This window comes from Nerophis lumbriciformis, linkage group LG19 (assembly GCF_033978685.3).
Source record: "Nerophis lumbriciformis linkage group LG19, RoL_Nlum_v2.1, whole genome shotgun sequence".
Classification (NCBI taxonomy): Eukaryota; Metazoa; Chordata; class Actinopteri; order Syngnathiformes; family Syngnathidae; genus Nerophis; species Nerophis lumbriciformis.
In genome coordinates, this window is record NC_084566.2 from 37,224,189 (window position 1) to 37,244,124 (window position 19,936).

General features: G+C 35.2%; 2 protein-coding genes across 2 annotated transcripts in view; one reads left to right on the forward strand and one right to left on the reverse strand.

Moving 5' to 3' along the window:
* Nucleotides 1-3,848, reverse strand: part of LOC133618466 (serine/threonine-protein kinase NIM1-like) — an 88,242-nt gene extending 84,394 nt beyond the window's left edge. The window contains exon 1 of the mRNA XM_061978848.2: nucleotides 3,777-3,848. Within this exon, the coding sequence (XP_061834832.1) occupies nucleotides 3,777-3,824 (48 nt within the window). The 5' untranslated portion in view covers nucleotides 3,825-3,848. The remainder of the gene's footprint in view (nucleotides 1-3,776) is intronic.
* The window catches only part of pnhd (pinhead), a 49,198-nt gene that overhangs the window by 26,122 nt on the left and 3,140 nt on the right, over nucleotides 1-19,936 (forward strand). Inside the window, exons 5-6 of the mRNA XM_061978855.1 lie at nucleotides 3,755-3,936; nucleotides 17,470-17,528. Coding sequence (XP_061834839.1) covers nucleotides 3,755-3,936; nucleotides 17,470-17,528 — 241 coding nt within the window. The remainder of the gene's footprint in view (nucleotides 1-3,754; nucleotides 3,937-17,469; nucleotides 17,529-19,936) is intronic.

The following is a 19,936-nucleotide window of genomic DNA, read 5'->3' on the forward strand; positions in this document are numbered from 1 at the left end:
TAAATCAAAAGTAAGGAACTCAATGTAGCCTAATGTAGTCTGTCTGTAATAATATTATATTAATAATAATTGTATTATTAGATTAATAGTAATCATTAATTTGTTTATTAATTTTTCCATCTTATTTTGTGTTAACAAAATAAAAATAAAGACATTTGGACGGATTGGAATTCTTTTAAACAAATCTTATGTTGTTTAAATTGAGTTTGAGACCCCAGCTTTAGGTTTTCCACCTGGCACAAGTGTTTGACTTGTCTCCATTCAATAGCTTTACATTACTTTTAGACAGTAAAAAGTAGAGATGTCCGATAATATCGGGCTGCCGATATTATCGGTCGATAAATGCTTTAAAATGTAATATCGGAAATTATCGGTATCGGTTTCAAAAAGTAAAATGTATGACTTTTAAAACGCCGCCGTGTACACGGATGCAGGGAGAAGTACAGAGCGGCAATAAACCTTAAAGGCACTGCCTTTGCGTGCCGGCCCAATCACATAATATCTACGGCTTTTCACACACACAAGTGAATATACTTGGTCAACAGCCATACCGGTCACACTGAGGGTGGTCGTATAAACAACTTTAACACTGTTACAAATATGCGCCACACTGTGAACCCACACCAAACAAGAATGACAAACACATTTCGGGAGAACATCCGCACCGTAACACAACATAAACACAACAGAACAAATACCCAGAACCCCTTGCAGCACTAACTCTTCCGGGACGCTACAATATACACACCCCCCGCTACCCCCTACCCCTCCCAACCCACCTCAACCTCCTCATGCTCTCTCAGGGAGAGCATGTCTCAAATTCCAAGCTGCTGTTTTGAGGCATGTTAAAAAAAATAATGCACTTTGTGACTTCAATAATAAATATGGCAGTGCAATGTTGGCATTTTTTTCCCCATAACTTAAGTTGATTTATTTTGGAAAACCTTGTTACATTGTTTAATGCATCCAGCGGGGCATCACAACAACATTAGGCATAATAATGTGTTAATTCCACGACTGTATATATCGGTATCGGTTGATTTCGGAATCGAAGAGTTGGACAATATCGGACATCTCTAGTAAAAAGTGAACCACTGTCACTCCAAAAAGTGCCGGGGACATATTCCCTTTGCCCACCTGCCCCCAAATCACGCCCATGTGGACCCCCATTTCCATTTGATGACAACGACACTGCAAAAAGTCAGTGTTCAAAAACAAGAAAAATAAATACAAAAATGAGGGGTATTTTATTTGAACTAAGCAAAATTATCTGCCAATAGAACAAGAAAATTTGGCTTTTGTCAAGACTTTCCAAAACAAGTAAAATTAGCTAACCTCAATGAACCCAAAAATACCTTAAAATAAGTATATTCTCACTAATAACAAGTGCACTTTTCTTGGTAGAAAAAAAAGAGACGTTTTTGCTCAATATGTTGAAAAATATTCTTAAATGAAGTAAATGCTAGTGCCATTATCTTGACATAATGATATGCGCTCGGCATTACATTTCTTGAAACCAGCAAACTTATACTAAAAACTAGTAAATTTTTCTTAAAGGGGAACATTATCACCAGACCTATGTAAGCGTCAATATATACCTTGACGTTGCAGAATAAACACCATATATTTTTTTTTAACCGATTTCCAAACTCTAAATGGGTGAATTTTGGCGAATTAAACGCCTTTCTATTATTCGCTCTCGGAGCGCGTTGTAACGTCACATCGGGAAGCAATCTGCCATTTTCTCACTTTCGTCGGTGTGTTGTCGGAGGGTGTAACAACACGAACAGGGACGGATTCAAGTTGCACCAGTGGCCCAAAGATGCGAAAGTGGCAAGAAATTGGACGAAATTTGTTCAAAATACGAGGCTGTGGGGAAAGCCGACGAAATGGTCAGTCGTTTGTTCCGCACACTTTACCGACGAAAGCTATGCTACGACAGAGATGGCAAGAATGTGTGGATATCCTGCGACACTCAAAGCAGATGCTGACATCAACTCCAAAACTGGACAGATCAGCTTTCAGGAAAAGAGAGCGGATGAGGGTATGTCTACAGAATATATTAATTGATGACAACTTTATTCATTACTCACGGTTTTACGTAAATTATTATACATTAACTGTGTTTACCAATAATTTAGCTTAAAAACATTTATTTTTTTCAATCATTCGAGTACATTCGGGTAGTCTTGTGTAATGCAGTATTTTGTGTCTATTTAGGTATGGTTAACCTGAGTGCTGAAATCGTGGAAAAATATATGTTCTTAGCGCGCCTGAAATGGGCTGTCTGCACTCTCAAAGTGCATGTTGTTGCCAAATGTATTTCATATGCTGTAAACCTAGTTCATAGTTGTTAGTTTCCTTTAATGCCAAACAAACACATACCAATCGTTGGTTAGAAGGCGATCGCCGAATTCGTCCTCGCTTTCTCCCGTGTCGCTGGCTGTCGTGTCGTTTTCGTCGGTTTCGCTTGCATATGGTTCAAACCGATATGGCTCAATAGCTTCAATTTCTTCTTCAATTTCGTTTTCGCTACCTGCCTCCACACTACAACCATCCGTTGCAATACATGCGTAATCTGTTGAATCGCTTAAGCCGCTGAAATCCGAGTCTGAATCCGAGCTAATGTCGCTATAGCTTGCTGTTCTATCCGCCATGTTTGTTTGTGTTGGCTTCACTATGTGACGTCACAGGAAAATGGACGGGTGTTTATAACGATGGTTGAAATCAGGCACTTTGAAGCTTTTTTTAGGGATATTGCGTGATGGGTAAAATTTTGAAAAAAACTTCGAAAAATAAAATAAGCCACTGGGAACTGATTTTTAATGGTTTTAACCCTTCTGAAATTGTGATAATGTTCCCCTTTAATGGAAAGGCAACAAGGCAACCGCTTGTTACTCTCAAGGTCTCTGAGCCGCTCAGGCAAATCATGTTGTCTAAAGATGCATTTTTCCATGGATAACATGACATCATCGCACCAAGTGCGTGCTCTTTCAGTCAATTAGTGTGCATATATACAGACCAAATTTTTTTTTATTGTAATTTTGAAGAACTTATCTGAATGTGCATGAACTATTTCTGTTCAAAATTGTTAGAAATGTTAAATGTTTAAATATTAACTGTCAGTTTACTGTACTGTGCCAACTGTACTACTTTATGAGTACCTATTTTCTATTGTTTCATTGAAAATAAAACAGCAAAGTCTATTTGGCTGTCATCAGTTTTAATTATGAGACATAATTGTGTCAAAGTCATGATTTTTTTTTTCATGCTTGAAATAAGAAATGATGACTTTAAAAAAAGTAGTTTTATACTTGTGAGTGTTGATGACACAGCTTTGCAACAGTTGATATTCTTGTTTTAAGCATGTTTTACTCAATATAGGGCCTCAAATCTCAGCAACAAGCTGTAATATCTTACTGAGATCATTTAGGACCAAAATACATAAAACAAGTAAAACACTATAACATAAAATCTGCTTAGTAAGAAGAATTATCTTATCAGACAGAACATAAGCAAATATCACCCTTATTTGAGATATTTCATCTTACTTAGATTTCACTTTTTGCAGTGTACAGCATTTTCCAAACAGTTACCCCAAGAAACATGATTTAAAATCAAGGATTAATTCAGATTATCCGAGACAAAATTAGATTAATTGACTTTTTCGTGGTTCTACCTGAGAAGCAAATCTACACTGCTGGTTGTCAGTGGGATATTTTCATGAATGTAAGTTTTACATGCTTTGTTCCAGAGGGGTTCACCTGCGTGCCCACCAAGTTCGACTCAGCCTTGGTGGAAACCCCCAACAAAGTGGACGTCATCCAGACGGTGTCGGCCTGCGAGCTGAAGGAGAGCTGCTACCGGGGGTCCTACGTGGAGTACTACTATGAAATCCTCCACCATGGCGACGGGGTCAAGGAGGAAAGACTCAAGGTTGGTTTCTGACAGGCAAAAAAAGAACGAGTTAACTGTGGCGGCGGGGAAAACCTGTCGTCTAGTCTCTATTGAAAAAAGGCTTGGTGGCTCATTTGTAATTCTGGTTTCACACGCTCAAGTCAAAGAGGAAACGCTGCAGACGCTAATGAAGTACTATTATGCACGCAGACGGCACTTCATCTACTTCCTATTCATTGTCATGCAATCTACAAGCGGGTGGAACCGTTTACTAAATACACGTTTCAGATCTTATGACAGTTCAGTTCGGTTGGGTGCACATTGTTGCTGTTTTTAACACCCGACAATACAATATATCCAGTTTATCAGCGGTTGTGTCTCTTGCAAAAGAAATAGCTTATAAAATGAAACGTAAAAATGGCTCCTAAAGCACTGACCCTTGAAATAAATGTAAAAATCCTTACATGTATTGACATAATACATCATTTTTACCAGTATTTCAAAGTATAACAATGGTTGTATGGTTACGGTTTTAGGAGGAGTAGAGTTTATTTAACCTGACCCCTTTTCAGTTTCGTAGCAATTAATAACATATTGTTTGTTCTCTTCCTCTGACACAATCAAACTAAATCATTGAATAAGAAATAAACTCCTCATGTATAAATGTTACCATTTGCGATTCACATAATGAGATGACGTTTTAAGAAGTTCATCAGGGTTCTTGTTCCTCGTACTTTGTAAACACTTTTAAGTTTGAACAGTTTGTTAAGGGCTCTGTTTGATTCATGCATTCTATAATTGAATTCCACATACGGATACACCGACGATTTCAAGTGTTGTACGTGCATACAAATGTAGCAAAAACTGTTTTAAATTGACAATATAGAAAGAAAACAAATTAAATTTATAGTTAATGCGTTAACTTTGACAGCCCTAATAAATATATATATATATATATAAATATAAATATAAATAAATATATATTATATATATATATATGTATATATTATATATATATATTATACATATATATACACATACATACAGTATATGTACATATATATACACATATACAGTATATATACTGTACATATTTACACATATATACATACATATATATGCATATATACACATACATATTTACACATATATACATATACATACACATATATATACACACATATACATATATATACATACATATACAGTACATACACATATACATACATATATATATACACATATATATATATATACATATACATACACATATATACATATATATATACATACAGTACATACATATATACATGCATATATATATATATATACACACATATATATATATACATACATATACATACACATATATACACACATATACATATATATACATACATACAGTATATATATATACATGTATATATATACACATCCATATGTATATATACATACTTATATATATATATATACACACATATACATATATATACATACATACAGTATATATACACATCCATATATATATATATATATACATACATACACATATATACGTGTATATATATGTGTATATACATATATATACATATATATATGTGTATGTATGTACATGTATATATATGTGTATATACATATATATACCGTATTTTCCGCACCATAAGGCACCCTGGGTTATAAGCCGCGCCTTCAATGAACGGCATATTTCAAAACTTTGTCCACCTATAAGCCGCCCCGTGTTATAAGCCGCATCTAACTGCGCTAAAGGAATGTCAAAAAAACAGTCAAATAGGTCAGTCAAACTTTAATAATATATTAAAACCAGCGTGATGTGGGCGCGCATGGAATCGTATATCAACATGGACGGAGCTGCGTGAAAAAAGCCACCCGGCCTCTTCGCGTAAACTTAAACTTACCTTAACCACTCGCTCATCTTTTCTTCATCCATCCCTTCGAGTTAGCTTTTATGATGACGCCGGCTGGAAAGGTCTCTTTTGGCAAGGTCTTCCTTTTGAATATCACCATGGGTGGAAGTTTCTGGCCATTAGCATGGCAAGCTAGAACCACAGTGAAGGATGACTTCTCATTCCCTGTGGTGCGAATATTCACCGTACGTGCTCCCGTTGTATCCAGAGTGCGGTTCACAGGAATATCAAAAGTCAGTGGAACCTCGTCCATGTTGATAATGTTCTCTGGCCGGATCTTTTTTTCAGCTATCTTGTTTTTACAATATGCACGGAAAGTAGCCAGCTTTTCTTGAAAGTCTTTAGGCAGTTGCTGTGAAATAGTAATCCGTGTGCGGATGGAGAGATTGCGTCTTTTCATGAACCGGATCCCTGTCGCTTAGTAGGAGCCATTTTGTGGTCTTTACAGATGTAAACACACAAAGGAAATGAAACGTACGGTAATATCCGCGCGCTTTTTCTTCTTCTACGCGGGCGGGTGGTTGCTTACAGTAGAAGAAGAAGCGCTTCCTGTTCTATGGGGGCGGGTGCTTACCTTGGCGGTTGCTTGCGTAGAAGAAGAAGCACTTCCTCTTCTACGGGGAAAAAAGATGGCGGCTGTTTACCGTAGTTGCGAGACCGAAACTTTATGAAAATGAATCTTAATATTAATCCATATATAAAGCGCACCGGGTTAAAAGCCGCACTGTCAGCTTTTGAGTAAATTTGTGGTTTTTAGGTGCGGCTAATAGTGCGGAAAATACGGTACATATATTTATATATACATATATATACACATATATATTTATATATACATATACATACACATATATGTATATATATACATATAAATACATATACATATATATATACATATATGTATATATATATGTATATATACATATATACACATATATTTATATATACATATACATACACATATATATTTATATATATACATACATGTGGATGAGTTCAAGTACCTCGGAGTCTTGTTCACGAGTGAGGGAAGAGTGGATGGTGAGATCGACAGGCGGATCGGTGCGGCGTCTTCAGTAATGCGGACGCTGTATCGATCCGTTGTGGTGAAGAAGGAGCTGAGCCGGAAGGCAAAGCTCTCAATTTACCGGTCGATCTACGTTCCCATCCTCACCTATGGTCATGAGCTTTGGGTTATGACCGAAAGGACAAGATCACGGGTACAAGCGGCCGAAATGAGTTTCCTCCGCCGGGTGGCGGGGCTCTCCCTTAGAGATAGGGTGAGAAGCTCTGCCATCCGGGGGGAGCTCAAAGTAAAGCCGCTGCTCCTCCACATCGAGAGGAGCCAGATGAGGTGGTTCGGGCATCTGGTCAGGATGCCACCCGAACGCCTCCCTAGGGAGGTGTTTAGGGCACGTCCGACCGGTAGGAGGCCGCGGGGAAGACCCAGGACACGTTGGGAAGACTATATCTCCCGGCTGGCCTGGGAACGCCTCGGGGTCCCACAGGAAGAGCTGGACGAAGTGGCTGGGGAGAGGGAAGTCTGGGTTTCCTTGCTTAGGCTGCTGCCCCCGCGACCCGACCTCGGATAAGCGGAAGAAGATGGATGGATGGATGGATGGACATATAAATACATATCCATATATATATACATATATGTATATATATATTTATATACATATATGTATATATATACATGTGTATATATATATATACATGTGTATATATATATATATATATATATATATATATATATAAATGATGAATGGGTTATACTTGTATAGCGCTTTTCTACCTTCAAGGTACTCAAAGCGCTTTGACACTATTTCCACATTCACCCATTCACACACACATTCACACACTGATGGCGGGAGCTGCCATGCAAGGCGCAAACCACCAGCCATCAGGAGCAAGGGTGAAGTGTCTTGCCCAAGGACACAACGGACTTGACTAGGATGGTAGAAGGTGGGGATTGAACCCCAGTAACCAGCAACCCTCCGATTGCTGGCACGGCCACTCTACCAACTTCGCCTATTTACATGTATATATATATATATATATATATATATATATATATATATATATATATATATATATATATATATTTTATTTTATTTTTTATACAGGCAAAGGACTTTTCTCCCGCTAGTAAATGATGTCCTATATGCCCAAGAGGGTTAAGATGCAACAATCCTGATCGCGTCAACGACAATACCTGGCTAACATTAGTAGTAACATTTCTTTTCCCTGCATTTCTAGTCGTCATTAAATTAGTCCAAAAAAAATAAAATCATATCAGCTGACACGTATGAGTCATTCGGAAATTGTTTGGCTCTTTGGAGTAAAAGATGAGTTCCACGGTTGTTCCCCACATTTGTGTTTGATGTCATTCGAGGTCTGAGTGAGGGAGCTTGCCCGCTGGAATGTAAAAAAAAAACAAATTAAAAAAAACAAGAAATACATGAAATAATTGTATTAATTCAAAAGGATAAAAAAGGGGCCCTGCGATGAGGTGGCGACTTGTCCAGGGTGTACCCCGCCTTCCGCCCGATTGTAGCTGAGATAGGCTCCAGCGCCCCCCGCGACCCCAAAAGGGAATAAGCGGTAGAAAATGGATGGATGGATGGATAAAAAAGGATGATCGAGTATTTGTGAGGAGGTGAACTGCCCTGTGAACACCATTTCCTTCTCCTCACGATAACAGCGTTAAAAGTGGATTCCGTTTTTATTGGCCAACTCTGTGATTTTAACGTGGAATTAATTAAAAAAAAAAAACACAATCCCAAAAACACAAGCCCTGTTCCTCCTAATATGCAATATACAATATACACCCCCTTGCTACCCTGAAACCCCGCCCCCCCAACCCTGCCCACCTCAACCTTCTCATGCTCTCTCAGGGAGAGCATGTCCCAAATTCCAAGCTGCTGTTTTGAGGCATGTTAAAAAAAATAATGCACTTTGTGACTTCAATAATAAATATGCATACCTGCCAACTTTTGAAATCAGAAAAACCTAGTAGCCAGGGTCCAAGGGCCGCAGGCCCCGGTAGGTCCAGGACAAAGTCCTGGTGGAGGGTTCAGGGCTTCGCCCCCCGACGCAAAATGATTATTAGCATTCAGACAGGTTAAAATGTTGCTAAAACCATCACTTTTCTATCAGTCACAGTGACTTTTCAAAACAAAAATATTACAACAAAAATCATATGGGTTGATTGACATGTTTATTCTGTAAGCTAACTTCAATAGTTTGAAATTATTTTGACAGTTAATGCCAGTTATCCTGTCAACCTTTCACAAGACTTCAATTTGTTAATTGAAAGTATAAACAGTATAAACACTTTTTACAGTAAACAAATGGTAAAACAGTACTAAACAATTCCATTAAAAAAAAAATTGGTGTCATTATTAACTTTCTGTCCAAGCTTGTATAATCTACTGCCTTGTTCAATTGTAAAAAATATTCTGTGCCTAAAATTCACATTTCTATCACAATTATCATACTGTAAACATGGTAAGCTAACTTCATTAAAATTAATAGTCCTGTCAATAGCATGGAATTACAATTCAAATGTAGTTTTTTTGTAAGCCTTTCAAAAGAATTCAAAATATGAAAAATTAATGAAAATTAATTTAAGCCATCAGACACTTGAAAAGTGGCACATCACATCTCTAATGTAATCATTTGAACTTTTCAACAGAAATACCACTGCAAAAATATTAAGGACATACTTCTGTATTTTGGTAGTTATGCTGTCAACATTTAACAAGATTTCTTCAACTTGGACTTGAAAGCATAAATAGTATAAACACTTTTAACAGTATGTCGTGCTGTGAAATACAGCCGACAGACAGGATTGCGCACCAAACACGAAGCAAGGCCAAAGCGCATGGTGCAGGAGAACAAAGGACTTCTTTCATTTAAGGTTTGTGATAAACCATCAAACTCATTCGTTAAAAGGACTCTATAGTAATATAAAGCGAATTTTTCTGGACATTATCATGCAAGAAAAGTTTATTTTTGGGACCGCGATCACCGCGTAATGATTTTTAAAGGTTGCATTACAAACATTTAACTGTCCCATGTGATCAGCCAGTGCGATTGGAAATCCATGCTCAATTATTGCCTCCGTAAATAAAACTTCGGCATTTATCACATCCAAAGAATCTGTTTGGGCGACGAAAAACGTTGAAAGTTTTCCACTTGTATCGCTAGCAACGGCATTAGACTTGTGTTTTTTTATCCCAACGTGGTCTTTTACATCGCTAATTCCTCCGTGTCCGATCGAAAAATCTTGTCTGCACAAGGTGCAATTCGCGTAGTTTTCACCCTTTTTTTTTTTTTTTAATTAATGAAAAACCGCATTTTTTATCACTGCAACCGTAACCCGGAATAGGTTGATGAAAACCGTACGAATTACGGGAAAACCGGAGTAGTTGGCAGGTATGAATATGGCAGTGCCATGTTGGCGTTTTTTTCCATAACTTGACTTGATTTATTTTGGAAAACCTTGTTATATTGTTTAATGCATCCAGCGGGGCATCACAACAAAATTGGGCATAATAATGTGTTAATTCCCCGAATGTATATATCGGCATCGGTTGATATCGGAATCGGTAATTAAGAGTTGGACAATATCGGAATATCGGTAAAAAAGTCATTATCGGACATCTCCAATATATATATTTAAAAGGTCTAATTAACCAAAATAAAAATCATGATCCCCATGCAGTACCTCTGCGGACCTGCTGGGGGTTAAGAGCCCCCAGTTGAAGACATCAAAGGTCCAAGTTCCTCCATCCAACTATCATCTTTTTAGGAATTAGCTGCAAAAATTTTCAAGTTTTTAACTAAATTCGGGGGGACTGGCGGCCATGTGTGGCCCACGGTACGCCAGTTAATTCGCCTTGTTTTAGAAGCTTTTTGTGAAGATGGTTAATATAGCATAATACTAATTAAACTGTCTGGAGTATTTCATTTAAAATCTGCCCAATGGAGTTACATTATGTAAATGTTATTTACATGCGCAGCCTTTGGTCACATGACAAAAATACTCACCGCACCAAAGTACGCATCAAGATTGTTTTTATTTTTTTTGTATTTTTTCATTCAAACCACAGTACGAAATCCTGGATGTAAGCGGAGCCTTATTAGTCAAGGCATGGAGACACACGTGTTATTTTTCTGTAAAAGTATGTTTTACAAGCTCTTCTTGAAATCTAAGATGGTAAACGTCGCGGAATGTTAAAAATAAACGACAAATTCTATATTTGTGTTAACAATATTTGCATTATGCCACGTAAAAGGTCAGGAAAGGTGACAAGTCCTGACTTCATGAATATGTTGTTTACTGCCACAGTGTTAAAATGACAGCATGAGGAAATTACGTAAGAAAAGGGAGTGTTGTCTTGGCGCTGCTCTTCAACTCTGTGTGTGTGTGTGTGTGTGTGTTCTTGTATTTCTACCCTTCTTGAGACATCAACAAGGAAAAGTAGCTTCCATATGAGGACCGGTGAACAAGTTAGGACATAAATCATGGTCCCAATACAGAAAACCATTGCATCGAATAGACAATGTCTCATTGGCACCCCTGGTGGTGAAATCTATCAAAATTAGGGTGGTCCCAAAAAGGAGGGATTTTTCAAAAAATTGACTATGTGTCGGTTTTAAAAGTGTATATATTGACCTTATGGTCAATATATGAAATAACAAATGTGTGTAAAAATGTGAAGTGCTCCCCCTCTGGTCAACATATGTAATAAAAAGTGTGTGTAAGAAATTGAAATGCACCCCCTTTGGCCAAAATTAATTTAAAGAAATATGTATATAGGGACATACTGTAATAACGAAGTAAATAATGAATATTAAAAACCAAAACCCAACAAAAAACTCAAAAAAAAACCCCCAATTTCTCATATTCTGTCTGTTTCTGTAATATTGCAATATTTTCTTGTAAAATTATTACTTTTAAATGCAAAATGGTGACATTTGTCATATAAAATTCAGACTTTTATCACAATATTGCCAATTTTTTGGTTGTTCTTGTAAAATAGTGACATTTTTGAGTGAATTTATGACTTGTCATCATTTTGCCAAGTAAAATTCCGATTATTATAATATTACCAAAATTTTAAAGTTTTCTTATAAAATTGTGACTGTTATTGAGAAAAAAATTCAAACTTTTATGATAATATTGCACAAATGTGCAGTTTTTCTTGTAAAATGTTGACTTGCGTTGAGTAAAATGATGACATTTTCTTGTGAAATTGTGACCTTTTTCTTGTGAAATTCCAACTCATTTTTCACAACAAGCTTTTTGATGTTTGCATAATACGTATATATTATTAATGTTGTAAATACAAATTTTTATATATCTAGAAAGGGTGGTCCTAAAGAGGTAGGCATTTTTCGCAGGTCTCAAGAAGGTAACAAATACAAGAGTGTGTGTGTGCGTGTGTGTTCTTGTATTTCTACCTTTCTTGAGACATCAACAAGGAAAAGTATCTTCCATATGAGGACCGGTGAACAAGTTAGGACATAAATCATGGTCCCAATACATGAAACCATTGCATCTAATAGACAATGTCTCATTTGCACCCCTGGTGGTGAAATCTATCAAAATTAGGGTGCTCCCAAAAAGGAGGTATTTTTCAAAAATTGACTGTGTGTCGGTTTTAAAAGTGTATATATTGACCCTATGGTCAATATATGAAATAAGAAGTGTGTGTAAAGAATTTTAACTGCTCCCCCTCTGGTCAACATTAGTAATAAAAAGTGTGTGTAAGAAATTGAAATGCACCCCCTTTGGCCAAAATTAATTTAAAGAAACATGTATATAGGGACAAACTGTAATAACTTGAAGAAAATAAATATTAAAAACCAAAAACCAACAAATAACTCCAAAAAAACAATTTCTCATAGTCTTTCTGTTTCTGTAATATTGCAACATTTTCTCGTAAAATTATTACTTTTTAATGCAAAATGGTGACATTTGTCATATAAAATTCTGACTTTTATCACAATATTGCCAATTTTTTTGTTGTTCTTGTAAAATAGTGACATTTTTTGAATGAATTTATGACTTGTCATCATTTTGCCAAGTAAAATTCCGATAATTATAATATTACCAAAATTTTAAAGTTTTCTTATAAAATTGTGACTGTTATTGAGAAAAAATTCAAACTTTTATGATAATATTGCACAAATGTGCAGTTTTTCTTGTAAAATGTTGACTTGCGTTGAGTAAAATGACAACATTTTCTTGTGAAATTGTGACCTTTTTCTTGTGAAATTCCAACTCATTTTCACAACAAGCTTTTTTTATATTTGCACAGTATGTATATATTATTAATGTTGTAAATACACATCTTTATATATCTAGAAAAGGGTGGTCCTAAAGAGGTAGGCATTTTTCGCAGGTCTCAAGAAGGTAACAAATACAAGCGTGTACTCTTTTCATAAAATTGACAACATTTTAAGCTTTTCTTGTTAAATTGCGACTGTTATTGAGTAAAATTCCAACTTTTATTATAATATTACGCAAATGTTCAGTTTTTCCTTGTAAAATTTTGACTTGCGTTGAGTAAAATTACGACTTTTATTATAATACTGTCAAAATTCTACGTTTTTCTTGTGATATTGTGAAATTTTTCTTGTGAAATTCCAACTAATTTTTCACAACAAACTTTTTTATATTTGCATAGCACGTATGTATTATTAATGTTGTAAATACACATCTTTATATATCTAGAAAAGGTGGTCCTAAAGAGGTAGGCATTTTTCGGAGGTCTCAAGAAGGTAAGCAATACAAAACCGTGTGTGCGTTTTACGAAATGGCACTCTTTAAAATGATATTTTAGAAGTTTTTCATGAATTCTAGGCTGGTAAATAGAGCAGAATATAGAACCAACTTCTAGATTAAATTTTTGTGACCTTTTTCTTGTGAAATTCCAACTAATTTTTCACAACAAGCTTTTTTTATATTTGCATAGTATGTATGTATTATTAATGTTGTAAATACAAATGTTTATATATCTAGAAAGGGTGGTCCTAAAGAGGCAGGTATTTTTCAGAGGTCTCAAGAAGGTAACCAATACAACAATGTGTGTGTGTGTGTGTGTGTGTGTGTGTGTGTTCTTGTATTTCTACCCTTCTTGAGACATCAACAAGGAAAAGTATCTTCCATATGAGGACCAGTGAACAAGTTAGGACATAAATCATGGTCCCAATATGGAGAACCATTGCGTCTAATAGAGAATGTCTCATTAGCACCCCTGCTGGTGAAATATATCAAAATTAGGGTGGTCCCAAAAAGGAGGGAATTTTCAAATTGACCCCGAACGGGACAAGCGGTAGGAAATGGATGGATGGATGGACTGTGTGTCGGTTTTAAAAGTGCTCCCTCTCTGGCCAACATATGTAATAATAAGTGTGTGGAAGAAATTAAAATGCGCCCCCTATGGCAAAATTAATTAAAAAAACATATATATACATATGTATATATAGACATACTGTAATAACTTGAAGTAAATAATGAAGATTAAAAAACAATTACAAACAAAAAATTCAACAACAAAAATAAAATAACTAAAAGCAGTTTTTTTTTCTCACAATGTGTCAACTTTTTTCTTATAAAATTGGGAACAATTTCTCATATTTTTTCTGTTTCTGTAATATTGCAATATTTTCTCGTAAAAATTATTACTTTTTTTATGTAAAATTATTACTTTTTAATGCAAAATGGTGACATTTGTCATAAAATTCTGACTATTATCACAATATTGCCAATTTTTCTTTTCTTGTAAAATAGTGATATTTTTTGAGAAAAATTATGACTTTTGTCAAAATGTTGCCGGGTAAAATTCCGATTATTATTATAATATTGCCAAAATTGTCTACGTTTTAAAATTGTGACTTTTGTCGAGTAAAATCACGACTCTTTTCGTAACATTGCCAACATTTTAAGCTTTTCTTGTTAAATTGTGACTGTTATTGAGTAAAATTCCAACTTTTATCATATTACACAAATTTTCGTTTTTTCCTTGTAAAATTTTGACTTGCGTTGAGTAAAATTACGACTTTTTTTATAATACTGTCAAATTTCTACGTTTTTCTTGTGATATTGTGAAATTTTTCTTGTGAAATTCCAAAGCTTTTTTATATTTGCATAGTACGTATATATTATTAATGTTGTAAATACATATCTAGAAAGGGTGGTCCTAAAATGGTAGGCATTTTTCGGAGGTCTCAAGAAGGTAAGCAATACAAAAACGTGTGTGCGTGTGTGTGTGTGTGTGCGCGCGTGTGTGTGTGTTTTACGAAATGGCACTCTTTAAAATTATATTTTAGAAGTTTTTCATGAATTCTAGGCTGGTAAATAAATAGAGCAGAATATAAAACTAACTTCTAGATTACATTTTTGTGACCTTTTTCTTGTCAAATTCCAACTAATTTTTTACAACAAGCTTTTTTTATATTTGCACAGTATGTATATATTATTAATGTTGTAAATACAAATGTTTATATATCTAGAAAGGGTGGTCCTAAAGAGGCAGGTATTTTTCAGAGGTCTCAAGAAGGTAACTAATACAACAATGTGTGTGTGTGTGTGTGTGTGTGTGTGTGTGTGTGTGTGTGTGTGTGTGTGTGCGTGCGTGTGTGCGTGCGTGCGTGTGTGTTCTTGTATTTCTACCCTTCTTGAGACATCAACAAGGAAAAGTATCTTCCATATGAGGACCAGTGAACAAGTTAGGACATAAATCATGGTCCCAATATGGAGAACCATTGCATCCAATAGAGAATGTCTCATTAGCACCCCTGCTGGTGAAATATATCAAAATTAGGGTGGTCCCAAAAAGGAGGGAATTTTCAAATTGACCCCGAACGGGACAAGCGGTAGGAAATGGATGGATGGATGGACTGTGTGTCGGTTTTAAAAGTGCTCCCTCTCTGGCCAACATATGTAATAATAAGTGTGTGGAAGAAATTAAAATGCGCCCCCTATGGCAAAATTAATTAAAAAAACATATATATACATATGTATGTATAGACATACTGTAATAACTTGAAGTAAATAATGAAGATTAAAAAACAATTACAAACAAAAAATTCAACAACAAAAATAAAATAACTAAAAGCAGTTTTTTTTTCTCACAATGTGTCAACTTTTTTCTTATAAAATTGGGAACAATTTCTCATATTTTTTCTGTTTCTGTAATATTGCAATATTTTCTCGTAAAAATTATTACTTTTTAATGCAAAATGGTGACATTTGTCAAAAAAATTCTGACTATTATCACAATATTGCCAATCTTTTTTTTCTTGTAAAATAGTGATATTTTTTGAGAAAAATTATGACTTTTGTCAAAATGTTGCCAGGTAAAATTCCGATTATTATTATAATATTGCCAAAATTGTCTACGTTTTAAAATTGTGACTTTTGTCGAGTAAAATTACGACTCTTTTCGTAACATTGCCAACATTTTAAGCTTTTCTTGTTAAATTGTGACTGTTATTGAGTACAATTCCAACTTTTATCATAATATTGCACAAATGTTCAGTTTTTCTTGTAAAATTTTTTACTTGCGTTGAGTAGAATTATGACTTTTATTGTAATACTGTCAAAATTCTACGTTTTTCTTGTGATATTGTGACATTGTTCTTGTGAAATTCCAACTCATTTTTCACAACAAGCTTTTTTATATTTGCATAGTATGTATGTATTATTAATGTTGTAAATACAAATCTGTATATATCTATCTATATATAGCGCGTGTGTGTGTGTGTGTAAGTGTGTGTAAGTGTGTGTGTGTGTGTGTGTGTGTGTGTGTGTTTTACGAAATGGCACTCTTTAAAATGATATTTTAGAAGTTTTTCATGAATTCTAGGCTGGTAAATAGAGCAAAATATAAAACTAACCTCTAGATTCAATTTTTGTGACCTTTTTCTTGTGAAATTCCAACAAATTTTTCACAACAAGCTTTTTCATATTTGCATAGTATGTATATATTATTAATGTTGTAAATACAAATCTTTATATATCTATCTATATATAGCGTGTGTGTGCGTGTGTGTGTGTGTGTGTGTGTGTGTGTGTGTAAGTGTGTGTGTGTGTTTTACGAAATGGCACTCTTTAAAATGATATTTTAGAAGTTTTTCATGAATTCTAGGCTGGTAAATAGAGCAGAATATAAAACTAACCTCTAGATTAAATTTTTGTGACCTTTTTCTTGAGAAATTCCAACTCATTTTTCACAAGCTTTTTTTTATATTTGCATAGTATGTATATATTATTAATGTTATACATACACTAAAACTAACCTCTAGATGACATTTTTTGAGAAAAAAAAAAAAAGAAAAGTAAAATCCTACCGCACGGCATTTGGTCACATGACAAAAATACCAGCATTACCATCAAGCCAATTGCACCACGTGTGGTTTTTACTGAAGCACAAGTGTGAACGCGGCCTTAAGGCCTCTTGGGGTGTGTGGGAGGGTGGGGGGGGTCTCTGCTTAGCATCCAAACACAAATGGCTCCCCTGCACTGCACACAGGTGTCAAATCAAAGTGGTGGCCATGCTAAACGGCAGCTGGCCGTTGTGTCAATATTGGTGAGCTGACGGCTGCTCTCTCTTGTGTTGCTAATGCTCCGCAGGAAGTGGACGTAGGCAGATGTTTGGGAGGCTGCACCACAGGAAACCGATGCCTTCTCAGGTACGTATGAGCACAGCTGCGACAACGCTGACCATTACCTAACAATTGTCTGTGAGCTCTGGCACCCTCTCTCTCTCTCTCTCTCTCTCACACACACACACACACTTTAAAAAATGCCCCTCATGCACCAAATGTTCTTTGGTGGCCTCTGCAACTCCATAGTATTGGAGTTGATGAATTATGTGACTTAAAATAACCCACAACCCCATACTACTTTTTCTGCAATAATTTCATGACTTTTTTGTAATACCAGTCTAATGTTTATTTATTGCATTGTACATGTATCATACCTGCCAACCTTTGAAATCAGAAAAACCTAGTAGCCAGGGTCCAGGGGCCGCAGGCCCCGGTAGGTCCAGGACAAAGTCCTGGTGGGGGGTTCAGGCTTCGCCCCCCGACGCAAAATGATTATTAGCATTCAGACAGGTTAAAATGTTGCTAAAACCATCACTTTTCTATCAGTCACAGTGACTTTTCAAAACAAAAATATTACAGCAAAAATCATATGGGTTGATTGACATGTTTATTCTGTAAGCTAACTTCAATAGTTTGAAATTATTTTGACAGTTAATGCCAGTTATCCTGTCAACCTTTCACAAGACTTCAATTGGTTAATTGAAAGTATAAACACTTTTTACAGTAAACAAATGGTAAAACAGTACTAAACAATTCCATAAAAAAAAAAATTGGTGTCATTATTAACTTTCTGTCCAAGCTTGTATAATCTACTGCCTTGTTCAATTGTATAAAATATTCTGTGCCTAAAATTCACATTTCTATCACAATTATCATACTGTAAACATGGTAAGCTAACTTCATTAAAATTAATAGTCCTGTCAATAGCATGGAATTACAATTCAAATGTAGTTTTTTTGTAAGCCTTTCAAAAGAATTCAAAATATGAAAAATTAATGGAAATTAATTTAAGCCATCAGACACTTGAAAAGTGGCACATCACATCTCTAATGTAATCATTTTAACTTTTCAACAGAAATAGCACTGCAAAAATATTAAGGACATACTTCTGTATTTTGGTAGTTATGATGTCAACATTTAACAAGATTTCTTCAACTTGGACTTGAAAGCATAAATAGTATAAACACTTTTAACAGTATAATAGTACTAAACAATTCCAATAGATAACATTGGTGTCATTACCTTTTTGTGGCTAAAATCCGAAAAACGTTGAAAGTTTTCCACTTGTATCGCTAGCAACGGCATTAGACTTGTGTTTTTTTGTCCCAACGTGGTCTTTTACATCGCTAATTCCTCCGTGTCAGATCAAAAAATCTTGTCTGCACAAGGTGCAATTCGCGTAGTTTTCACCCTTTTTGGAACGGATAATTATTCCCGGATAGGCTTTTGAATATTCTTCACGGAATGACTGCAGTTTTCTTTTCGGTTTAAGACTCGTTTGCGATTTTTCTCCGGCTGATTCCATGATCGTTCGCTCGTTTGGAAACAATGGCAACAGGTGCCTCGTGCTTGGCAGCGGTGCTATAAATAGCCTCGCGCATTTTAAAAAAATATTTTTTTTTAATTAATGAAAAAACGTATTTTTTATCACTGCAACCGTAACCCGGAATAGGTTGATGAAAACCGTACTAATTACGGGAAAACCGGAGTAGTTGGCAGGTATGATGTATTAGTATTTCCTTTCAATTACCATTAAACTAGTAGAAACTGCACCATAATTGTATGTTTTATCATGTAATACAATTTTTTTTTGTAATTTTCTGTATTTTTTTTAGTATTCTATGAACTGTATTATTATTATTAGGGCTGACAAAAATAATGAGTTAGCACATGTGGTTAATCACAAAAGATTGTTGCGTTGACTGCGTGCTGTATATATACACCAATATTAATCCAAATTGTTGTAGTCACCGGCAAATTTCACTTCAAAATAAACCCTGACAGGACTTTAGATAAAACTGCTTTGAGCAAATAAATGTACATTTAGGGGTGTAACGGTACACAAACATTTCGGTTCGGTACGTACCTCGGTTTAGAGGTCACGTTTCGGTTAATTTTCGGTATAGTAAGAAAACAACAAAATATAAATTTTTGGGTTATTTATTTACCAAATTTGCAAAATCTTCCACCAAAAATTTTTTGATGTGAAGTAATCAAAACCTTGGATAGGTTTGAGCAATGACAGTTTGAAAGAAAAAAAACACAGCTTTTTTTTTATTAGTCAACATTGCAACTTTTTTCTAAATTACATTTAACCTTTAAGCTTTTTTATTTCACTTTTGTTATGTTTTTGTTTATTTTAATAGTATTTTTAGAATGTGCCGTGGGCCTTTAAAACATTAACTGTGGGCCGCAAATGGCCTCCGGGGCACACTTTTGACACCCCTGCTATAGATAATAAAAAATTAAATGTGATAAATCTATGGATAAAA